Source organism: Myotis brandtii, unplaced genomic scaffold, assembly GCF_000412655.1.
Source record: "Myotis brandtii unplaced genomic scaffold, ASM41265v1 scaffold382, whole genome shotgun sequence".
Lineage (NCBI taxonomy): Eukaryota > Metazoa > Chordata > Mammalia > Chiroptera > Vespertilionidae > Myotis > Myotis brandtii.
The window spans coordinates 17,354-40,013 of NW_005364671.1; the positions used below are offsets into that span (position 1 = coordinate 17,354).

Consider the following 22,660-nt stretch of genomic DNA (forward strand, 5'->3'; position numbering starts at 1 on the left):
TTTTTTTTTTAAATATATTTTATTGATTTTTTACAGAGAGGAAGGGAGAGAGAGATAGAGAGTTAGAGACATCGATGAGAGAGAAACATCGATCAGCCGCCTCCTGCACATCTCCTACTGGGGATGTGCCCGCAACCCAGGTACATGCCCTTGACCGGAATCGAACCTGGGACCCTTCAGTCCCAAGGCCGACGCTCTATCCACTGAGCCAAACCGGTTTCGGCCATTGATGTTTCTATCTCTCTCCTTCTCCCTTCCTCTCTGAAAAGAAAAAAAGTTTCTAAAAAATTTTTGTTGATATGGGGAAAACTTATAATATTCAGTAAAAAAAGCAGAGTACAAAATTATATATGGTATAAATTCAGCTATATAATATAGTGTGCAAAACCAAAAATGTTCCTAGCTGTTGTCTCTGGATTTGATTTGTGTCCTGGTAAAGTTTTGGATTCTTTTTGTCTTTATATCAGATTTTACTATATTTTCCACAAAGATTTTGAGTTCCTTATTGAATTAAGGAAAGACAGACTTATTATACAGACTTATGTGATTAATAATTGTGCACTGAGCCTTTTTGTTGTTGTTGTTCTAGTGCTCCTTTGTTGAGCATACTTTTAGTATTTGCTATCAACAGTGAAACAAGAATTAAACATGACCAGTGTGTATAGGGTCAGGGAGTATATTTATACTAATACCTGTTATACCTAGGAGAGCTTGAGAAGCATCTTCAGAGAGAGACATATAAAGTACCTGGGGTTTAATGCTGGGAGAGGGTCATCATTAGGGGTGCTGTCATAGAGGAGAAGGCATTGAAACTGGTGTTTCAAGGACAGAGTAGATTTTGTTTGGTGGAGGTGGAATAGAGTTATGTCCCAGGCAGAAAGAAGGTGAGCAGGTGTGAAAAACAAACAGTGGTAGATGCCCTGGCCAGTGTGGCTCATTTGGTTGGGCATCATCCCATGCACCAAAAGGTTGCTGATTTGATTCCTTGTCAGGTGCATGCCTGGGTTGTGGGCTGGATCCCCAGTAGGGGGATGTGCAGGAGGCAGCTGATCGATGTTTTGTTATCAAATCGATGTTTCTCTTCTCTCTCCCTCTCCCTTCTTCTCTCTCTCTCTAAAAATCAATAACAGTATTTTTAAAAATAATTTAAAAATAGTAAAACAAGTAAATTTCTTTAAAAAAAAAAAAAAAAAAGAGTGAGCATCGACCTATGAACCAGGAGGTCACAGTTCGATTCCCTGTCAGGGCACATGCCCAGGTTGTGCGCTTGATTCCCAGTGTGGGGTGTGTAGGAGGCAGCCAATCAATAATGATTCTCATTGATGTTTCTAGCTCTCTCTTCCTCTCCCTTCTTCTCTGAAATCAATAAAAATATATATATTTTAAAAAGAGTGGTAGAGAACAATAATTAATCGTCTATTAAACTAACATTCTTAAATAAATTTCTATAGGTGTTTAAACCAAAGTGGTCACAGAAGGTCCCATTAATAGATCTTTGCTACTCAAGCCCTTTTGGATTGCTGTTTATTAGACCTTGAGCCCTGCCAAGTCTAAAAGCCAATACTGTTGGCTCCACCTGCCTACTTCTGAGATAAAGGATTTTATAATCTTTGGTTTTGCCCTCTGTTCCTGAAAACACACCCTATGTTCTTTCTTGACACAGACTGGTTAATAACTCTCCTTTTACCAAGGATAACTGGGGCAGGGGAAAGAGTGGGAAGCCAAAGAACCCACTTTTAGCTGACATTGTGACATCAGGCAAAGCATTTTCCTTCCCTGGGCCACAAATTCCTCATTGACGAAATTAAAAGTAATAAGCTCATACCTTCTTTGTAGGTTTTTCCTGTGCATCATATGAGAACAGATATGACTGCTTTGTTAAACTGTAAAACATTCTATCAGTTTGAACAGGTCTGGTTGTATTGGTTGCTGCAGAAGTTACTTTGGATTGCACACTTAGAGTGACCCACAGAGTATTTGGGTCAGATGTTTTCATTTGTAAAGCAATTTAAATGTCCTGAAGGGGAAGGTAATTCTGATACACATCTCTTTCATGAAATATTCTGCAGCCAGTGAAACAGATATTAAGAAGGGTTTCTAATGGGGAGTGACGAGGGCTCATGATTATAACATGTAAAAATAATACCAAACTACATAGAAAATGCACTAGGAGGAAATACATAAAAATTTAAATAGTAATGGTCTCTAAAAATGCAAATAAAGGTTATGTGCAAGATACTCACCCCAGCATTATTCATCTGGCAAATTTATCATTAATTTATAGTTTATAAGCAGTACATATTTGCATTATGTATGCTTCCCCCTTCTCCCTGTCCTATTTAAAAGTCCTCAATGTCTCTTCTAGAAAATAAGATTACTGTAGTGGAGGAAATAAGTTAATGATGATAAAGCAAATAAGCCTTTAGCTCTAGTCAAGACCATTCTTGTGAGGTCCATACTGCCTATAGCTATTTATTGAACAGTTCTACTTGGAGTTCTTATAGACATCTCAAATTTAACTAATCCATTGTGGAATTTTTGTTTTCTTCTCCTATTTATTATATCCTGTCGTCTTCTACTTTAGCAAGTAGTATCTCTCAACCTAGTAGCTCATGCTAGTTTATCTTCAAAATATGTCTCAAATCTGTCCTGTTTCTCCCTCTTCTGCTATCATTCCTATCCAACCCATCCTCCTTTCCTGCTTGGATTATAGTTAGGGGATTAATGCAAGTCCCCAATCTTCTTTCCATAAGGCAATTAAAATGAACTTTGAAGAACTTTGTATATTTTAGCCATGGATTAGCTAAAATATTCAAAGCAACTGTTTTCAGACATTGGACAACAGGCAGTGAAGTATTGTGATTCCCCAGAAAAGGAAAACACATGAGGTGATCGCCATCCATGATTGCTTTAGCTTTCTTTCTGAAAGTATTTTCCACACTATGCACAGAGCAGTGAAGCCAAATAGAGCATGATAATCGTGCTTAAGTAATGAGGCAGAGGTCAAAGTTTCCAGCTACTGAGGAAGTGGAATTCTCAGGACAGGATACCAGAGAGGAATAAGCTATACAGAGGAACTCTAGAAACCCACATAGGTGATCTCTTAAGTCTTTGGCCCAGTGTTACGCTGCACAAGGTCTCTGAGAGACCTTGCAGTAAAAAGATATTGAGGAGCTATGAACTAAAGAGATTTCAGAGGTTTCATAGTGCTAGAAGTGGTTTGAGTTCCAACCAGCCAGAGAAGAGGGACCTCAGTGAACACCACAGATATTCAACAGAGACTCCAGAAAGGCCATGTCCTAATGGTAAGACTACTCTAGATCTGCTCTAACAAACTTAAATACGAGCCTCAAAAGGATCAGGCTGATTCACCAGTAAATTAGCTAGCTACCTGCCAGAATGAAACTCAACAGTCTTTAAAGGAATTCAACAAAATCCAAGCTGTACAAAGTACCATCCACAATGTCCAGCATAAAATAAGAAATTACTAAATAAAAAAAAGGCAATTAATAGAAATAGGCCCAGATATGACACAGATATTGGAATTTACAATTGAGAATTTAAAAACAGGTATAATAACTATTTTTAAGATTTTAAATAAAACATAAACCTAATGATTGAACAGATAGGAAATCTCACTAGAAAAATTGAAATTATAAAAAGAACCAAATGAAATCCTGCAATAGAAAGTTGTATCCTATATAATAAAAGGCTAATATGCAAATAGACCGAACAGCTGAACAACTGGTCACTATGACGTGTCAGAGGGCGTGTGCGGAACATGGTGGGCATTGGCTGCAGGGGGATGGTGGAGCAGGTGAGCGGAGGCGCCAGACCAAGGCGGGGCACTGGTTGCTGTCATTGGGGTGAGCTGTTAGTGGTTACTGAAAATTCTTTGCTCCCGTGCGCCGCAGTCCCACCCGCCACTCACACCCACTGCCAGAGCTACTGCTCACACCCACTGCCAGCCCTGGCCCCGCTCACACCTGCAGCCAGCACCACTCGCACCCGCTGCCGGTGCCCAGCGCCAGTCTCGATCACTTGGCGCCATCAGCAGGTGCAGCTGGCGGCTGCTGGCCCTGATTGCCTCTGAGGGCTTCTTCACCTCCGCCTGCTCCTGAGGAGCAATCGGGGCAGCAGCCACCACTTGCACCTGCTGACAGTGCCAGCCCCACTCACACCCACTGCTGGTGCACCGAGCCTCTAGTTTAAATATAAAGGTGAGAGGAATATATTCTCAAAAGTGAAAGAACTCAAGGGCATAGAATCTATCAGCTTTTATAGAAAAATCTATCTGATAACCAATAAAGAGGTGAATCAAAAGAATTCAGGAATGGAGATGCTCTTATGGAAAGCATCAGTGATGAGTTGAATCCATTTAGAATGAATATTGGGCTAATTAGGATTACTGAATAGGATGTAAATAATATAAACCTTTATGACAAAAACACTGTAACATTTACTGAGCACTTATCTGCCAGGCTCTTTGTAAGTACACATTCAAACTTCTTGCAACATATGAAGTAAGTACTATTATCCTTGTTTTACAGGTGAGAAAAACTAAGACTTGTAGAGGTTAAATAACATGTCTAAGGTCACATAGCTGACAACTAATGGAGTTGGGACTGGAGCCTAGGTTTTCTGGCTACAGAGCTCAGGCTTTGTTAATCACTATGCTGTTCTCTTTCCCTAAATTGAAATAACCAACAAGAAGTAGAAAGTGAGGGAGGAGAGATGGGAGGAATATCCTCATGTTTTCTAGTTGTGAGTCAATAATCTCTAAAATTTAGTTAAACAATAAAAACAATGAGTAACCTTTTAATATGTTTAATAATTTCTTTATAACTCTAGGGCAGAGGTGGGGAATGGTTTTTCTGCCAAGGGCCATTTGGATATTTATAACACCACTTGCTTAATATAAATCACTTAATATAAATCTATGTTGCCATGAAAAAAGCTCCTAGATTTATTGAATTTTGAGTCCTGCCTGCAGTTGTCTTGGCAGGGCCAGACCAAATGATTTCATGGGCTTTATACACCCACCCTTGCTCTAGGAGTCCATTTAGGAAAATTTTCTGGTGAAGAAATATTCATTTGAAATTCAGTTTCTTCAGTTTCACTTCGGTTTTCTTCTGATAAATTCAAGTGAAATCAAAGTTAATTTTTTATTTGCATATGTAGTCCAGTTTTTCAAAGCACTTCTATCAGCTATGTATTCAGCCATCAAGCTGAACACTTGCTACAAAGATGTCTAGAATGGTAATCTCCTAATGATAATGATGGTTATTTCTAGGTGGTAGATTTGGAAAGATTTCTTTAAAAAAATAATGTTAAGAGATAGTTAGAAATATTTATGTGTATATATTTTAAATGTTTGTTGTTTGTTTTTAAATATGTTTTTATTGATTTCAGAGAGGAAAGGGGGAGAGAGAGAGAGAGAGATAAAGAGAGAAAGAGAGGAACATCAATGATGAGAATCATTGACCGGCTGCCTCCTGCCACGCCCCCCCACTGGGGATCTAGCCCGAAACCTAGGCATGTGCCTTTGACCGGAATCGAACCCGGGACCCCTCAGTCCGCATGCTGATGCTCTATCCACTGAGCCAAACCAACCAGGGCTATTTATATATTTTTTAAATGGGTTATGGTGTTACTGGACAGGGACTTGCCTGAGATGGGTCTGCCTCAAGTCAGCCTCTAGTGCAGTGATGGCGAACCTTTTGAGCTCGGTGTGTCAGCATTTTGAAAAACCCTAACTTAACTCTGGTGCTGTGTCACATATAGAAATTTTTTGATATTTGCAACCATAGTAAAACAAAGACTTATATTTTTGATATTTATTTTATATATTTAAATGCCATTTAACAAAGAAAAATCAACCAAAAAAATGAGTTCACGTGTCACCTCTGACACGCGTGTCATAGGCTCGCCCCACTGCTCTAGTGTGTGGGTTCTTGACTTCGTGTAGGAAAGATTTCACAATACAAGTCCAGGTAATTTTGAGAATATGTTTGCTAAAGCTGGGGACAGTGAAACAAGGAAGGGCTTAGCATAGAAGAAGCAACAGCCCTAGCCAGTTTGCCTCCGTGGATAGAGCTTTGGCCTGTGGACCAGAGGGTCCTGGGTTCAATTCTGGTCAAGGGCACGTATCTTGGCTGCAGGTTCCTTCCTGGCCCAGGCCCTGGTTGGGGCTCTTATATATTTTTTAAATGGGTTATGGTGTTACTGGACAGGGACTTGCCTGAGATGGGTCTGCCTCAAGTCAGCCTCTAGTGCAGTGATGGCGAACCTTTTGAGCTCGGTGTGTCAGCATTTTGAAAAACCCTAACTTAACTCTGGTGCTGTGTCACATATAGACATTTTTTGATATTTGCAACCATAGTAAAACAAAGACTTCTATTTTTGATATTTATTTTATATATTTAAATGCCATTTAACAAAGAAAAATCAACCAAAAAAATGAGTTCGCGTGTCATCTCTGACACACATGTCATAGGTTCGCCACCACTGCTCTAGTGTGTGGGTTCTTGACTTCGTGTAGGAAAGATTTCACAATACAAGTCCAGGTAATTTTGAGAATATGTTTGCTAAAGCTGGGGACAGTGAAACAAGGAAGGGCTTAGCATAGAAGAAGCAACAGCCCTAGCCAGTTTGCCTCCGTGGATAGAGCTTTGGCCTGTGGACCAGAGGGTCCTGGGTTCAATTCTGGTCAAGGGCACGTATCTTGGCTGCAGGTTCCTTCCTGGCCCAGGCCCTGGTTGGGGCTCATGCAGGAGGCAGCTAGTTGATGTGTTGTGTCTCACATCAATGTTTCTCTCTGTCTTTCCCTCTCTTCCACTCTCCCGAAAAATCAATGGAAAAATATCCTCTGGTGAGGATTAAAAAAAAAAAAGAAGAAGAAGCAACAGAAGAGCCTAGGTGGTGCTCTGCTTTGGCATTCTAGAAATGCTATAGGAAAGAAGTGAGCCAAGGTGGGGCTGCTGTCAGCTCACAGGGAAGTCAGAGAAAAGGGGGCCTTGGAGATAGGATCAGGAGGTAAGCCCAGGACGAGCTGCCACTGCCCACTGCTCTCCTCGTTGAAACTTTTGCAGGGACCCTTAGAGTTTAGGAGGCAGTAAAAAGTTCATGCCTGAGAAGGGGCATGGTGTGCTCTATAGCGAGCCTGCACTGAGTCTTTGTCTTGAGGGTTTTTTTTTTATCTTCTGTTGGCGAGAATCTTAGGGGATGGTTTCAGCAGAATATTCATCAGCTTTCCAGGTACATTTTTAATATGCAGATACATCAAAATGAGTGTATAGGGGAGTTTAGGATTGTTCTTTGTTCTGCTTTACAGTTTTACTTTTATCTTGGGTCTGTCTGGCTTTGGTGGGGTTTTTCTTATTTGTTTCCCAGACTTCATCTGTCCTTGGGGTTAGCTGGCACAAATGACATTAATTGGGTCTCTGTTTTCTATTTTCCCTGCCCAGGGTGATTTAAGACAGCAGTCGCCAACCCGTGGTCCGTGGACCACTGGTGGTTCCTGAGGTCCGAAAAGTTGGCAACCACTGGTTTAAGGAAACCTTTGGAGCAGCGGTCGCCAACCTGTGGTCCGTGAGGTCCGAAAAGTTGGCGACTGCTGATTTAAGATATGTATACTCTGGTTAGGGAGGTGAGTTATAAACCATTTGCTCTCAAGTGTCCTTGGTTAGGGGAGATAAGGCCTTGCAGTTCACCACCTGGCTGTAAGTTGTTCAAATTTGACTTTGTTTCCCCATTCCACTTGCCCAGGAATCTTCCTAGCTTCTTACTATCCTGCCTCAGTGCTACATGGAATTTCAAATTTCCATTAATAAAAAAAATAAAAACAACTAAAGAAAAAAGCCTTGTAATTACCTCTGCTTAAAATGACCCATTAATAGTTTCCCATTTATTATTGCTCCTAGGATTCTAAGCCCAGGATCCCTAATACGACCCACCGTACCCGTAGGTTCTGCCCCTTGCCTGTCTCTTTAGCCTCCTTCCCTGGGACTTCTGGGTTCTAGCCACATGGGCTCCTTTTCTCTTTGTATCCTGTTCCTTTTGCCTGGAGCAAGTCATATTTTCTTTCCCTTTCCCCCCCCATTATTTCACAGCTCAAATATCACTTCTTTGGGGAAGCTTTCCTTGATCTCAACGCCTAGTCCAGGTCAGAACCCTGATATATTCTCATAGCACCCTGTACTTTTTCTCTATACACTTGTCACACTTATGTTCATGCATTTATTTTTGTAGTTGTTTAATGTTTGTCTCATTAGACCATAAGATCCCCAGACAGGGACAGAATCTGTTTGTTCCCCAGAACCTGGCATAGTCGTTGGCAAATAGCATACATTCAGTATATATTTAAATTAACAAACAGTTAATAAAGTGCTTATAAGATGCCATGTTCTCACTGTAACCCTATGACATAGCTATTGCTATCATTCCCACTTTACCTTTACCTTTTTGGTCTGCCTTTTAAGGTCTCATTTAACTAAGGCTCCACTGCTGAAAAAGCTGGTAGGTCTGTGCCCTGGACCAGTCCACCTTCCTTTCGTGCTGCTTTAATAGGAATGTGATTTTTATTCAGGAATTGTTCCCTAACTGGCCTCAGACATTCTGGCTCTGCCCTGGCTTGGACTTACTTTTTTCTTCTCTTTACTAACTCCTAGGCGGACTGACCCAGGACCTGAAAGCTGCCTTCAGCTGCTTTCTGATGGCGTGTGAGAAGCCTGGAAAGAAGTCTGTGGAGGCATGTCACAATGTTGGTCTCCTGGCACATGATGGACAGGTCCATGATGACGGCCAGCCCGATCTGGGGAAGGCCAGAGACTATTACACAAGGGCCTGTGATGGCAGCTATGCCCCTAGCTGCTTCAACCTCAGTGCCATGTTCCTGCAGGGTGCTCCTGGCTTTCCCAAGGACATGGGCCTAGCCTACAAATACACCATGAAAGCCTGTGACCTGGGCCATGTCTGGGCCTGTGCCAATGCCAGCCGCATGTACAAGCTGGGGGATGGTGTCGATAAGGATGAAGCCAAGGCTGAAGCGCTAAAAAATCGGGCCATGAAACTGCATAAAGAACAGCAGAAAAATGTCCAGCCTTTAACGTTCGGGTAGTGTGGCCCACCCTCCTGTGCAACAGATGCTGGCACGGCCTATTCCTGATGCAGCCCTTGGAGAGCAACCTGCTGGAGCAGGAAGACTTGGGACTTGGTATTAGTAGCCCTGGTTACATATACCCATTGCCCCAGAGTGTCACCTACTGGGATGTAGCCTGAAGTATTTATTTCTTTAACTGGTGTGTTCTGTAAAGAGACCCACATTTAATGGGGTTTTAGATCTCAAACTCTTATAGCTCTGAAAAACAGCAAACTAGAGAGCAATGGAGATTTTGGGGGGTGGGGGGGTGGGAAGGAGAGACAAAGAGCAGGAGATGGGAAAAATTAGCAGCCACAGGGCCTGAAGGAATCCGACATCATCGTCGTCATTATTATTATTTTAGTTGGGAAGGCTTGAAAATCAGGAAGTATCTTGGTTTACGTAATAGAGGGCTTGAGCTAAGAACAGTCACGACTCCACCCTCTGGCTTATGTAATTGGTGTGGGCTTTAGTTCTGCCTTTAGAGTCACGTTTTTGCAGTACATTCATGGAGATCTGGAAGATTAAAGGTCATTACTCGTATGTTTCAGGGTTGCTAAAGAGGATGAAACAAGCCCTCCTGCAGTGGAGACAGTCACAGTTAGTGGACTAGCATCCCCAGTCCACTTACGCGGTACTGCTCATCACACTGAGGGAGCAGATTATTCCCCAGGCAACTTCAGGTAGGGATTTGTAAGCAAGGGTTTTGTAACATTCTGTCCCTCAGAACAGAGCCTTTTTAACTGTTCCTGTGAATAAACTATTTTGATTAATATTTTTGTTATTGGTGTTCTCTCCACATCCTGGGTAGAGATTATGTTCTTCAGTGGTTGTGCCTTTTCTTTTAAGAACATTTGCTTTTTCTATTATCTTCCTAATTTGTCACTAGGGGGCGAGCTTGTCATTTTCCTGCTGATAACAGGACCGTTATTTCTGTCACCACCTACAGTTTTTGTGCTTCCAGTTTTGCAGCTGTCTTAGAAGGAAAGTTTGCTGTGTGGATGGGTTGTAAGCGTAGCCCACCCGTTTCTCCAGTTGACAGAGGAGAGGGACTTTCCCAAGGGCAGACAAGATCTAAAAAGTGAGCTTATTTTCAAAATATAAAGTAGCTTTTGTTGTGTTTCAAAAATATTTGTAGGCCAACAAGCATATGAAAAGATGTTCCACATGGATAGTCACCAGGGAAGTGCAAATCAAAACCACAATGAGATCATTATCTTACCCCCTTCGGGATGGCTAGTATGATTTAGAAAAAAAAAAAGACAACAGGTGTTCCATCTTGAAGGGTTTTTGCTGGTTTCTGTTCTGAAAGAGCTACATTTAATACCAGTTTTTGCAGGTGACACTTATGATCTCCACTACTCAAATTGATAATCACTGGGCCTGGTTGCAAAGAATAATGCAGAAAGGATATTCAAGTAGAATCTGTAGATGTTTTGTGATTATTTCTGGTATTACGTTTCTCATTGTTCAGAACCTGATGGCCACTTATGACAGATACGGGGAGTAGCAAGAAATCTCCACGATCCAACTAGAATTATTGAGGTATTTCATTAACAAGAATCAAATTGATGCCTCACAAAAGGAGAAACCTCAGGATGATCTTAAATTAAACCTGGACACCTTTGGGCCTTTTTAAAGCCTCTTGAGCATTTTTTTTTTAAATGCTCTTGACCAGAATCGAACCCGGGACCCTTCAGTCCGCAGGCCAACGCCCTATCCACTGATCCAAACTGGTCAGGGCGTCTTGAGCATTTTTAAACAAATAAATTTGGGCTTCCAAAAGACAACATGTTTGCAAGGATGTGTAGAGATTGGAAGCCTGATAGATTGCTGGTAGGAATGTAAAACGGTGCAACCACTATTGAAAACAATATGGTGGTTCCTCAGAAAACTAAACATAGACTTACCATATGGTCCAGCAATTCCCATTCTAGGTACATACTCAAAAAATTGACAGCAGGGTCTCCAAGATATTATATACCAATGCTCATAGAGACAACCACAATAGCCAAAACATACAATGGAATGTTATTCAACCTTAAAAGGGAGGAAATTCTGATACATGGATGAACCTTGAAGACATGCTAAGTGAAATAAGCTAATCACAAAAAGATAAATACTGTATGCTCCACTTAGATGAGGTATCTAAACTCATAGAGACAATACAATGGTGGTTGCCATGGTGTGAGGGAGGGAGAAATGGGAAGTTGTTTCATGGGTATAGCTTTTTAATTTTGGAAGATGAGAAACTTCTGAAGATTATTTGCACAAAAATGAATATTTTTTAAAATCTTTATTGTTAAAAGAATATATTCCCTTCTTTTCCCCCCTTGATCTCTTCTAGCAAAAATGAATATTCTTAACACTATTGAACTATACATTTAAAAGTGGTTAAGATCGTAAATTTTATGTGTACTTTACCACAATTTTTTAAAACTGTAAACATGTAATTTTTTAAAAATGCAAGATCTGAAATTTTTGTCTATAAAAGTACTATGTTCTCTTGAAATGCAGTTTGGAACATAGCAAAAGAAACAGTTACCCCTAACTTACCAGCATTCTTTGGTCCAATAATGTTTAACCATCTTTTGAGAATCACATGCCCTAGCTGGGTTTGCTCAGTGGTTGGAGCATCAGCCTGCAGACTGAAGGATCCCTGGTTTGATTCCCGTCAGGAGCACATGCCCAGGTTTCGGGCTCGATCCCCAGCAGGAGGCAGCTGATCATTGATTCTCATCATTGATGTTTCTATCTTTCTCTCCCTCTCCCTTCCTCTCCGAAATCAATAAAAATATATATTTTTTAAAAAAGAATCACATGTCCACATTTGGATATTTATTAAAAAAGAAAAAGAATCACATGCACAGCCGGCTGTAGTTTAGTGGTTGAGCGTTGACCTATGAACCAAGAGGTCATGGTTCGATTCCCAGTGATGGCACATGCCTGAGTTGCAGGCATGATCCCCAGTGTGGGGCGTGCAGGAGGCAGCCAATCAACGATTCTCATCACTGATGTTTTTATCTCTCCCTCTCCCTTTCTCTCTCAAATCAATAAAAAAAATATAAATTTTTTAAAAAAGATTCACATATTTCCTAAGATTGGCTTTATCAGACTTATTTTTTCTCTCTCTAGTTAGACATGTAGCAGTAGGTTGAAAACAACAGGAACAAATAACTAATGAAACAATAGATTTCTACCCCTAATAATTAAGTCATTTGGCATTTGACAGATGGAAGCACAACATTTAGATAGTCTATCAAATAGGACATGTACAAGGTCAGGGAGTGATGATTAACTTATAAAGAGTGAAAAGCCAACAGAAATCTACACCTGTTGAACAAAAAATACAGTGACTCTACCACTAGCATTTCCTATCAAGGGCAGAGTTAACTTTGCAAATCTGCCCAAAATAGAGCATCTTATTTGCTGAATGTTTGCATTTACCAAATTTAACAGCACACTTGAAAATATTTTTTAATGTATATTTTTAAATATTGATTTTTAGAGTGGAAGAGAAAAGAGAGAGAGGGAGGGAGAAACATTGATGTGTGACTGAAACATGGATGGGCTGTCTCCTGCACACCCCCTAGGGGGGGATCTAACTCACAACCTGGGCATGTGCCCTGACCAGGAATGGAACTGGCAACTTTTCAATACACAGGGTGAGGCTCAACCAACTGAGCTACACCAGCCAGGGCAGCACACTTGAAATTACTATTGGACTTTCATCTATGGAGTAGAGAGATAGGAGTATAAATTCAAAGATTTCAATAGGAATTTTCCTTTTAACTGCCAGGTAAATTTTTATTGAATTAAAGTATTTTGTTGCAACCACCATTACATGCTGGATACATATATCTTTAGAACCACACTGTGTTCCCGTCCTTCCTAAGTGCTTTAAAAGTTATTTATGTTGGCCCTGGCTGGTATCTTCGAGTGGTTAGATCAGTGGTTCTCAACCTTCCTAATGCCGCGACCCTTAATACAGTTCCTCATGTCGTGGTGACCCCCAACCATAAAATTATTTTCGTTGCTACTTCATAACTGTAATTTTGCTACTGTTATGAATCGTAATGTAAATATCTGATATGCAGGATGTATTTTCATTGTTACAAATTGAACATAATTAAAGCACAGTGATTAATCACAAAACAATATGTAATTATATATGTGTTTTCTAATGGTCTTAGGCGACCCCTGTGAAAGGGTCGTTCAACCCCCAAAGGGGTCGTGCCCCACAGGTTGAGAACCGCTGGGTTAGAGCATCAGTCCATGCAATGAGGGGTCGTGGTTTTGATTCCTGGTCAAGGGCATGTACCTAGGTTGCAGGTTCGATCCCCGGCCCCAGTTGGGGCACATATGGAAGGCAGCCTCTCTCTCTCTCTCTCTCTCTTTCTCTTTTTCTTTCTTCCTCTCTCCCTTTCACTCTCTCAAAAAAACAATGGGAAAAAATGTCCTAGGGTTAGCATTAACAAAACAAAGTTATTTATGTTGGACACGTCAAATCATTTGGCTGAGTGATCCATCCTAGAGAAGTCTCTCTTACATTATTGTAACTTTTCACATAATAAATATTCTTACTCTTTGTTTCATTTTAGCCTAGGAAACAAAGTTCATTAGCATGAAGCCGAGTAGTACAGGCTTAGAGTGTGGATTGCATGTGTAGACTAAAAACAAGATGGAAGGGGAAAGGCTTAGAGTGTGGATTGCATGTGTAGACTAAAAACAAGATGGAAGGGGAAAGCCTCATGAAGCTGTTTGTTGTTCAGATGACTTTTAGATCATTTAAAGTATCTGTTAAAAGCTAATTACTTCCTGGTGGTTTTATTTGATGTATCGCGAAAAATGAAATAGTGAATTCAGTTTGATCTTTTAAAAATCACAGATTTTCGCCAGCACTGGTTTGGCTCAGTGGATAGAGCGTCGGCCTGCGGACTGAAGGGTCCCGGGTTCGATTCCGGTCAAGGGCATGTACCTTAGTTGTGGGCACATCCCCAGTGGGACATGTGCAGGAGGCAGCTGATCGATGTTTCTCTCTCATCAATGTTTCTAACTCTATCCCTCTCCCTCCCTGTAAAAAATCAATAAAATATATTTTTAAAAAATCACAGATTTTGAATTAAGTGGTGGGTTTTGTAATTTTGAAGAGTTAGGTTAACTTGATTTTTGGTAGCGGATGTGCAAGGCTATTTTGTAATAAGAGAAAGTTTATTTAGGAAGCCACAGAGGTAGAAGAAGTGAGTGGTAAAAGAAATGGGCTCAGGAAACAAGTTACAGGGGCAAAGAAGGGCCCTTGGAACTCAGGAGAAAAAGACAGCCTAAGAAAACACATCTTGGGAAGAAGAGGGGGAGGGAAGGAAAAAGGAGAGCGCTGGGCTGTTTTTATGGACCAGATTCTGCCTGGAACCTGTGGTGCCTCCCTGACTTGAATCACATACTGAGATAAGGTTGGGAACAATGGAATAAGTATTAACAGTGTCAAAATGTTACATTTCACAAGAGTTATTAAAATGCAAAGAAGAATAATGTACTGTCCCAAAGGTCTAAGGCCATTTCATATCCAGGCTGCTGTGGGAGGAATGAATTGATAATGGCGAGCGTGGTTGAGTTTCTCACTTTTGTTCAACCTTTGAAGCAAGATTTGAAAATGGGCCCTAGCCGGTTTGGCTCAGTGAATAGAGTGTCAGCCTGTGGACTGAAGGGTACCAGGTTTGATTCTGGCCAAGGGCACATGCCTGGGTTGTGGGCTAGATCCCCAGTAGGGGGTGTCCAGGAGGCAGCTGATCAATGATTCTCTCTCATCATTGATGTTTTTATCTCTCCCTCTCCCTTTCTGTCTGAAATCAGTAGCATTTAAATCATTACCATCTATTTCCAATGTTTTTCCTCCCTGCTAGGCTTCAGCTGGGTGGCCTAATGGGGAAGGAGTTTCATAATTGACTAGTAGTTTGTGTTCTTATGAGTGTTCTCTAAAATCTCACAGTGCGAGGCTCAGTGCTGTGAGAAAGGGAAGCAAGAGTCCCAGAGATGGATGAAAAAGCCGAAGGGTCTAGAAATTTTGGTTTAATCTTGTGAGTCATGCAACAACACTGAAGGGTTTGGAGTAGGAGAATGAAATGATCACATTTGGAAATTAGATCACCCTAGTGTGGAAAATGGATTGGAGGAGTCATGTAGGGGTAGGAGGAGGGTGGAGTCAAGCATGGGGTTAAAAAATAACCAGATTTTGAAAGCATTGAGATTTTGCTCCTCACCCCCCTACCCCTGGCACATGTTGTCAGTTTGGTTCAAATAAACTCTTATAAAAACAAACAAAACAGATTTCTAGCCTGGGCACCTGGGTGGACAGGGGAAGCCATTCATATTTACTTGGAGCCTATAAGATCAAGATGGGGACAAAGAAGCCCAGCTGGTATGGCTCAGTGGTTGAGCATTGACCCATGAACCAGGAGGCCACTCATCGACTCCTGGTCAGGGCACATGCCCAGGTTGTGTGCTCAGTCCTCCCAGAAGCGGGTGTGCAGGAGGCAGCCAATCATTGATTCTCTCTCATCATTGATGTTTCTATCTCTCCCTCTACCTTGCTCTCTCTGAAATAAATAAAAACATTAAAAAAAGAAGAAGAAGAAGAAAAGATGAGGACAAAAAACCTTTTTTGAGCTGTTTGGTAATTTTTAAAAAATTTAGAAATACATTACATTTTAATTTATTAAAGTTTTATGAAATTGCTTGAAAAATTTTGTGAGAGGGCAGAGGAAAGATGCCTAGACTTCAGATCCTACAGATGTGTATACTTCTGGATTAGTCAAAGGCATCCTAAGCATGAGTGTTTAGGGCACCTAGCAAACTGAGAAACTAGAAATTAAAAATAATTTTATGTTTTTTAACAGCCCAAGTAATCACTTTGGGGAGGGTATTGCAAACTTTTTTGGTTTCCTAATGTTTGTTTTGCAATTCTGACGTCTTTAATTTTAATTCCACATTAGGGTTGAGGCACCAGATTCTTGGAAGTTCTTAGGTCTAAAGGTCTTAATTGGGGTTGGATCTGGGGTATTAGCTGTGTGACCTGAGGAAAGTTACCCAACCTCTAGTCTTGGTTTTGTCACCTCTCAGATGGGGATAACAATTTCTTCTGGGGTTGTTAAGAGGATTAAATAGCTCTTATCATAGAATGATAAATGGTTTTTGTTTAAAAATATTTTTAGGAGACCAGATTTTACAACTAGATAATTATTTTCTCTCCAAGTGGCAATGTTGACTTGTGAAGGACTCTAGCTTTTGAAACAGGCTGCCTTTTCTGGCATTCTTTTAACCCCAGGGAGCTGATGGTGAGGCTCTCTCGGGGTATTTGGGACATTAAACAGCTGCAGGAGGCAGGCCTGTGAGGGGTTGGGGGCGGGGCCTGCCTCCTGCCCCCTCCCTTCTCTGCTGCCCTAGTAGAGAGAGAGTCACTGAAAAGACTTGCACCTGCTGGGGGCCCAGAGTGGAAACTATTCCCAGCTGGTGCCCCTCCCCACCCAGGCTTGAGGAGTGGTGATTGTGTTACAGTTTATAAATCAGCCCTTCCTACTGCCTAAAGGGGAAAGGCCAACATTCTTTGCCCAACATATAAGTCTCCCCACCCCCATGATACCGTGCCTGCCTCCATATTTAGCTCCATCTTGTTCCTTGCTTGGGCTTCTATAACAGGGAACTGACTGCTTATAGTCTCTGCACCACTGCCAAAAAAGTAACAAAAACATCCAGACTATTTCTTACTGCCATGTTTTTGTGATGCTGGTACCTCTGTCTGGAATGTCCTTCTATCTTTTACGAAGAATGACCATCATCTTTTAAGACTCTGAAGCATTCCCTTCATCCCTGAGGCTGTTAGAGGCTTTCTCTGCCCGCTAGTGCCCATCCATCACAGCACTGGTCACAGTGTGTTATCATCTGTATATTGATCTCTCCACTTCCCACAAGACTCAGTTCCTGGAAAACGGACGTGGTTGGCTTCATCTCTGTGCTCAGTGACCAGAATGAGGCTGGGCCCATGCGAGGCCACCAGTGGTTGCTTGCTGAGATGAACAGTACAGAGTGGCACTTTAGGAGCCTCCTGATCACCCCAAGACAAATCAAGCCCAGGCTGCTCCTCATATCCAGGGACCAGTGCAAGCCCCTAGGCCGGCGGTTCTCAACCTGTGGGTCGCGACCCCTTTGGCGGTCGAATAACCCTTTCACAGGGGTCGCCTAAGACCATCCTGCATATCAGATATTTACATTACGATTCATAACAGTAGCAACATTACAGTTATGAAGTAGCAACGAAAATAATTTTATGGTTCGGTCACAACATGAGGAACTGTATTTAAAGGGCCAGAAGGTTGAGAACCACTGCCCTAGGCTGTACTCTTTTTGAAACTGCTTATCAAGAAAAGCTCCCGTCTAAGCTGGAGCTGGCGCCTGATGGTTCAGTACTATGTCTTGGGCTCTATTCAGGAAGGGGTCTTTTTTAAAAAAATTGTTTTTAATAATGAAGGAAAAGGACCCAACAATGCCACCTGGTACCCTAAAGTCCATGCTCAATAACTTAATGTCAAGAATATTAATGTCAATATTAACATCCTCATGGCTAAAGAATTTACAAGCCCAAGTATGGCACTTTTTTCCCTTGGAATACTCAGAGTATTTGTCTTGGTCTTTGCTCATCATTATAATGACTTGTTTCCATATGTATCTCCCTGATTAGTCTGAGACTCCAAAGACAGGGATCAAGAATTCAATCCTCTTTGAAATCTTTCAAAGATTTCTTGTCCCCTACAGCAGTGGGGGCACCTGCTTAAAATAGAGATTCTTAGATTCACTTACTGGTAATATATAAAAATCCGGATTTTAAATAAGCAAATCCCAGGAGATTTTTATGCATACTACAGTGGATGATCCACTCAAGTGGTATATAATCCTAGTCCTGAACTTGGTACCACAGCCCCTCTGCAGTCTGGGCTCCACACCTTCAGCTCTTTGCACAGCAGTTCCACCAAAACATCCTGCTTTCTTGCCCACCCCCGCCTTGGCACAAGTCAGGTCTACTCTTATTAATGCTTCAAAACTCAACCCAGATATCACCTCCTCAAGGAAGCCCTCCTAGACTCCCAAGGTCTATAATGCTTCAACAGTTCTTGTGAGTCTCACTCACTTCTTTTCACATGGTTTTGGAGAGGCTGTAAGTGCCTCAAGGACATGGGTTATGTCTGACTCCTCTCTGTTCCTAGTGCCTACCTCCAGACCTGGTACAGATAAGATATTTAATAAACATTTATTGAAGGGAAGGGACTCGGAACAAATCCTATCTTCCAGTGGATCCATTGAGCGTTGGAAAGGTAGTGTTTTGGGGAAGGATGTGGATTTAAATCATTTCTCTGCCACATAAAAATGTTATATTACTTCTCTGAGCCTCGTTTGGGTTAAGGGGTTAAATGAGATAAAGTAAGAGGTACTTAACTCAATGTCTGGCACATCTCAATTGTGTAATAAATCACCGAAGGCCTGTCTTCTGGAAGTAGCACTAGGCTTATTCCGTACAGCTCCAGAGAGCAGAACTGGGAAACCCCAAAGAGACTGACCTCAGTTCATAGAGGTCTGTGTAGAAGGAGGAACTTCCTACTTGACAGAATAGGAAGCCTTGGGAGGAGGTGAACTTCCTATTACAGGAGTGGGCAAGCTGAGGGTAGATGCTCACGTGAGGGATGATGAATAGGAGACAGGCTTGGAGGATGGGAGAGAGTGTGGTGAAAGATGGGAGCCCTATAAGGCATTTTTATTCAGTGCCCTCCATAATTCATTATTCATTTAACCAACACTGAATTTCCCCTTAGCTGGGCCCTACGTTGGTCATTGAAGACACAGAGCTGAATCTGGCAGGTTCCCTGTCACGTATGAGTTCACAGTCTAAAGAGTGATCATTTATTGAGCATTTATTATGTGCTGGATGCTCTAATTCTCTCAATAACCCTCTAAGGAAGCTTTCACTCTCATAGTTTCTCAACGAAGCTGAAGCCCAGATGGACAAAGTGACTGCAAAGAGACACAGACCCAGTGAAGAGTGCAGCTGGGATTAAAACTTAGTCCTGCCTGTCTCATAACCCTCTTTCCACTACCCAAGGCTGCCTGTCACCTAGATGTTGAGAACTCTTTGCAGTCTCAGGGAGACCCCAAACAGCACCCAGCGCCCTTCCGGGCACCAAGTAGATGCGAATGAACATAGTTAAAAGGCTGAAGTCAGCTTCAGGAAGATGTGTCTCTCTGCAGCACACTCTGTGCCCAAGGGATCTCCCCAGCCTGGGCCATGTGGAGGGTCCAGGAGAACATGCTGAGTTTAGACCTCACTGCTCACGTGACCAGCTGAACATGACCAGCCAGGGCTTCCTCAGGGAACTTGAAACTCTGGCTGAGTTCCATGAGATCCAAGAATAGCAGCTGACCCTACCCTCCTCCAGCTGGTGACCTCCGATCAGGTTCCAGGAGGCCCCAGCAGACTCCAGACATCAGTGACAGCAAGCTTTGACCTTGAAGCTGCTCTGGTGTGGGTAATTAACAGCTACATTTATTAAGGTCCCATTGTGTGCAGGGCACCTCCTAGAGATCTTGGAAGTATGGAACCCATTTTACAGATGAGAATATTGGGGCTGAGAGATACTGAGAACTTGCCCAAGGTCACAGTATGTAACAGAGCAGGATTTGAGCATGGGCTGCCTTTGCCAGTGACCCTGCTTCTGTGAAGAGAAAAGTGTACTCTCTAGAGACCTCAGAGGAGTCCTGGGCAGAAGAGACAATTGTATCAACTTTTAAAGTGATGTTACTCCAGGCCCTGGCTGGGTAGCTTAGTTGGTTAGAGTGTTGTTCTGATACGCCAAGGTTGTAGGTTCGATCTTCGGTCAGGGCACATACAAGAAGCAGCCAATGAATGCATAAATAAGTGGAACAACAAATCGATGATTCTCTCTCTCTCAAAATCAATTTTTTTAAAAAGTGATGTTTCTTCAGTAGAGTGGGACCCATCTGCTTAAAACACAGTTTTGAGAGCCAGTAGAGCATCCCCACTACCTGAACCTATTTTCCTGTCTGTAAAACGGAAATCACACCCACATGGCAGGGGAATAAGCATTGGAACCAGGCAGAGCTGCTTTTGAATCCTGGCCCTGGAGTTTCCCAACTATAAGATAAGACCTTACCAGGGGTGGGGAACCTTTTTTCTGCCATTTGGATATTCAACATTATTCGAGGGCCATACAAAATTATCAACTTTAAAATTAGCCTGTTATATTTGGTAAAACATTTAATTAACTCACCCCTAATGCCTTGGCAGGGCCAGACCAAATGATTTCCCCGGGGCCTTATACGGCCTGTGGGCCAGACGTTCCCCACCCCTGCCTTAGACAAATCATATCACTGCCTCCCTGAGCCTGTTTCCCAATTCACTTGCTCAAAACAGCTTTTGAGCACCTACTATGTGCTACGCATTGTTCTAGCAGCTGGGGATGACACATAATTAAAAAATCGAACAAAAATCACTATCCCTACCAAGTTTACATTTTAGAGTTCTGGAAAATACCTAAATTATTAATTGGATTGTCATGAGGATTAAATGGAGAAATGTACGGTGGTGTAATGTGTTTGGTAAATAATAAGTAGTCAGTTTAATATTATGATTATTATGATATGTACATGCTGGTCAGTACTCAATAAAAGAACATTTAATTTGATACTGAATTCAACCACTTCATGTAATAGACAAGGAAACCAAGAACAGAGAGGGCATGAAATACCTCTGGTTGCCCAGCAAGGCAATGGAAACTTTCCAGTTCCTACTCTGGTGTTTGTTCCACATCCACTAAACCCAGAGGGCTGTCTCTGACAAAGGAAGCCAAGGAGGGAGGTGGGCGGACTGAATCTTATAGCTTACTAGAGGCCCAGTGCACGAAATTCGTGCGTGGGTACGGTCCCTAGGCCTGGCCTGCGATCAGGGTCATCTTCCCCAGCTGCCCGAAGCTGGCCCCACGCCCCATTGCCACCCACCTCTGGTTCCCCACTTGTCATTGGGTGATCGGTGCCTGATGGCCGAGGGAAGGGACCAAGGGGTGGTCAGTGCGCCTCATAGTGACTGGTCCAGTGGTTGTTCTGGTCATTCTGCTGTTAGGGTCAATTTACATATTACCCTTTCATTGTATAGGATAGAGGTCTGGTGCACGGGTGGGGGCCAGCTGGCCTGCCCTGAAGGGGCCCCGGATTGGGGGGGTGGGGTTCCCGCTGGGGATCGGGGCCGGTCTGGGCGAGGGGACACAGTGGTTTGCAGGCCAGCCACGCCCCCGGCTTTGTCAGGAAGGATGTGCAGAAGGATGTCTGGTCTATCCGGTCTAATTAGCATATTACCCTTTTATTAGTATAGATAGCCAGTGAGGTTCAAGATAGGGTTATAGCTAATTGATGGACTCCAGAGCCCAAATTGGCTTTCACTCTCTAGGCTTTCTGTGTTTCTCAGGTGTGCCAGGAACTTACCATACTCAGCCTCTACAGGGGTACATGGTAGGATGGGCTGAGGGTGGGGTAGGGTGGTAAAGAGCCAAAGATACAGGGTACTGCTCAGGACCAGCTTCATGGATGAGCCATCTGTACATTTGCACAGAGCCTCATGCTTGGTTTAATGCTCTGCTGTCACAGTCTTGAAATTTTTAACAATTTCAAGCATTTCATTTCATTTCACTGGACCCCACAAATTATGTAGTTTATTTTTATTTATTTATTTTTGTCTTTATTTATTTTCTCTTTTCTGGTATAGTTTATTTATGTTGGTGCTGTGCTCTGGGGTGGGAGGCAGCAGCCCCGGACCTGCAGTGGTCCTGGGAGTTATCAGAGGCTTGTCAATCCTGTGGGTCAATGGCTGAGTCACCAATGTACGGGAACGAAGCCAAACCAAACCCCACAATATAGGTCTGGCCTGTAACTGCAAATCTCTAAAAGACCTTAACTGAGTAAGGGAGAAGACAGGTTCTATGGAGATTCTGGGGGTAGAATATGAACTCACAGAAGAGGAGCATGATCTGAGGTGGATTTCAGCTCAGTCAAAATGTAATCTACCTCAATAAAGCTGTTAAAAATGTAATCAGAATGCTGGTAGCTAACATCAGCTGGATGCTTACTATATGTAAGGAGTTATGCTAAGCATTCATTAAAAATATGGAAGATAGCAGAGTGGTAAAGAAAATGGGCTCTGGAGCCGTACTGTCTGTGTTCAATCCTGGCTCTTCCATTTATTAGCTGTGTGACCTGGGACAAGTTACCTGACCTCTCTGTGCCTCCACTTTTTTTCTTTAATTTTTGTTGATTTTTAGAGAGAAAGGGAGAGGTAGAGAGAGAAAAACATCTATGTGAGAGTGTAACATGGATGAGCTGCCTCCTGCATGCCCCCTACTAAGGATAAAGCCTGCAATCGGGGCATGTGCCCTGACCAGGAATTGAATCAGCAACATTTTGGTGCATGGG

The 22,660-nt window shown here is 42.4% G+C and overlaps 1 protein-coding gene across 2 annotated transcripts in view; it reads left to right on the plus strand.

Annotated features, from left to right (window-relative positions):
• LOC102247667 (cytochrome c oxidase assembly factor 7) overlaps positions 1-9,914 on the plus strand; it is a 15,425-nt gene extending 5,511 nt beyond the window's left edge. For both annotated transcript variants that reach the window (XM_005872460.2, XM_005872461.2), the window contains one exon: positions 8,670-9,914. In XM_005872460.2, coding sequence (XP_005872522.1) covers positions 8,670-9,118 — 449 coding nt within the window. In that variant the 3' untranslated portion in view covers positions 9,119-9,914. The remainder of the gene's footprint in view (positions 1-8,669) is intronic.
• The last annotated feature ends 12,746 nt before the right edge of the window (positions 9,915-22,660 follow it).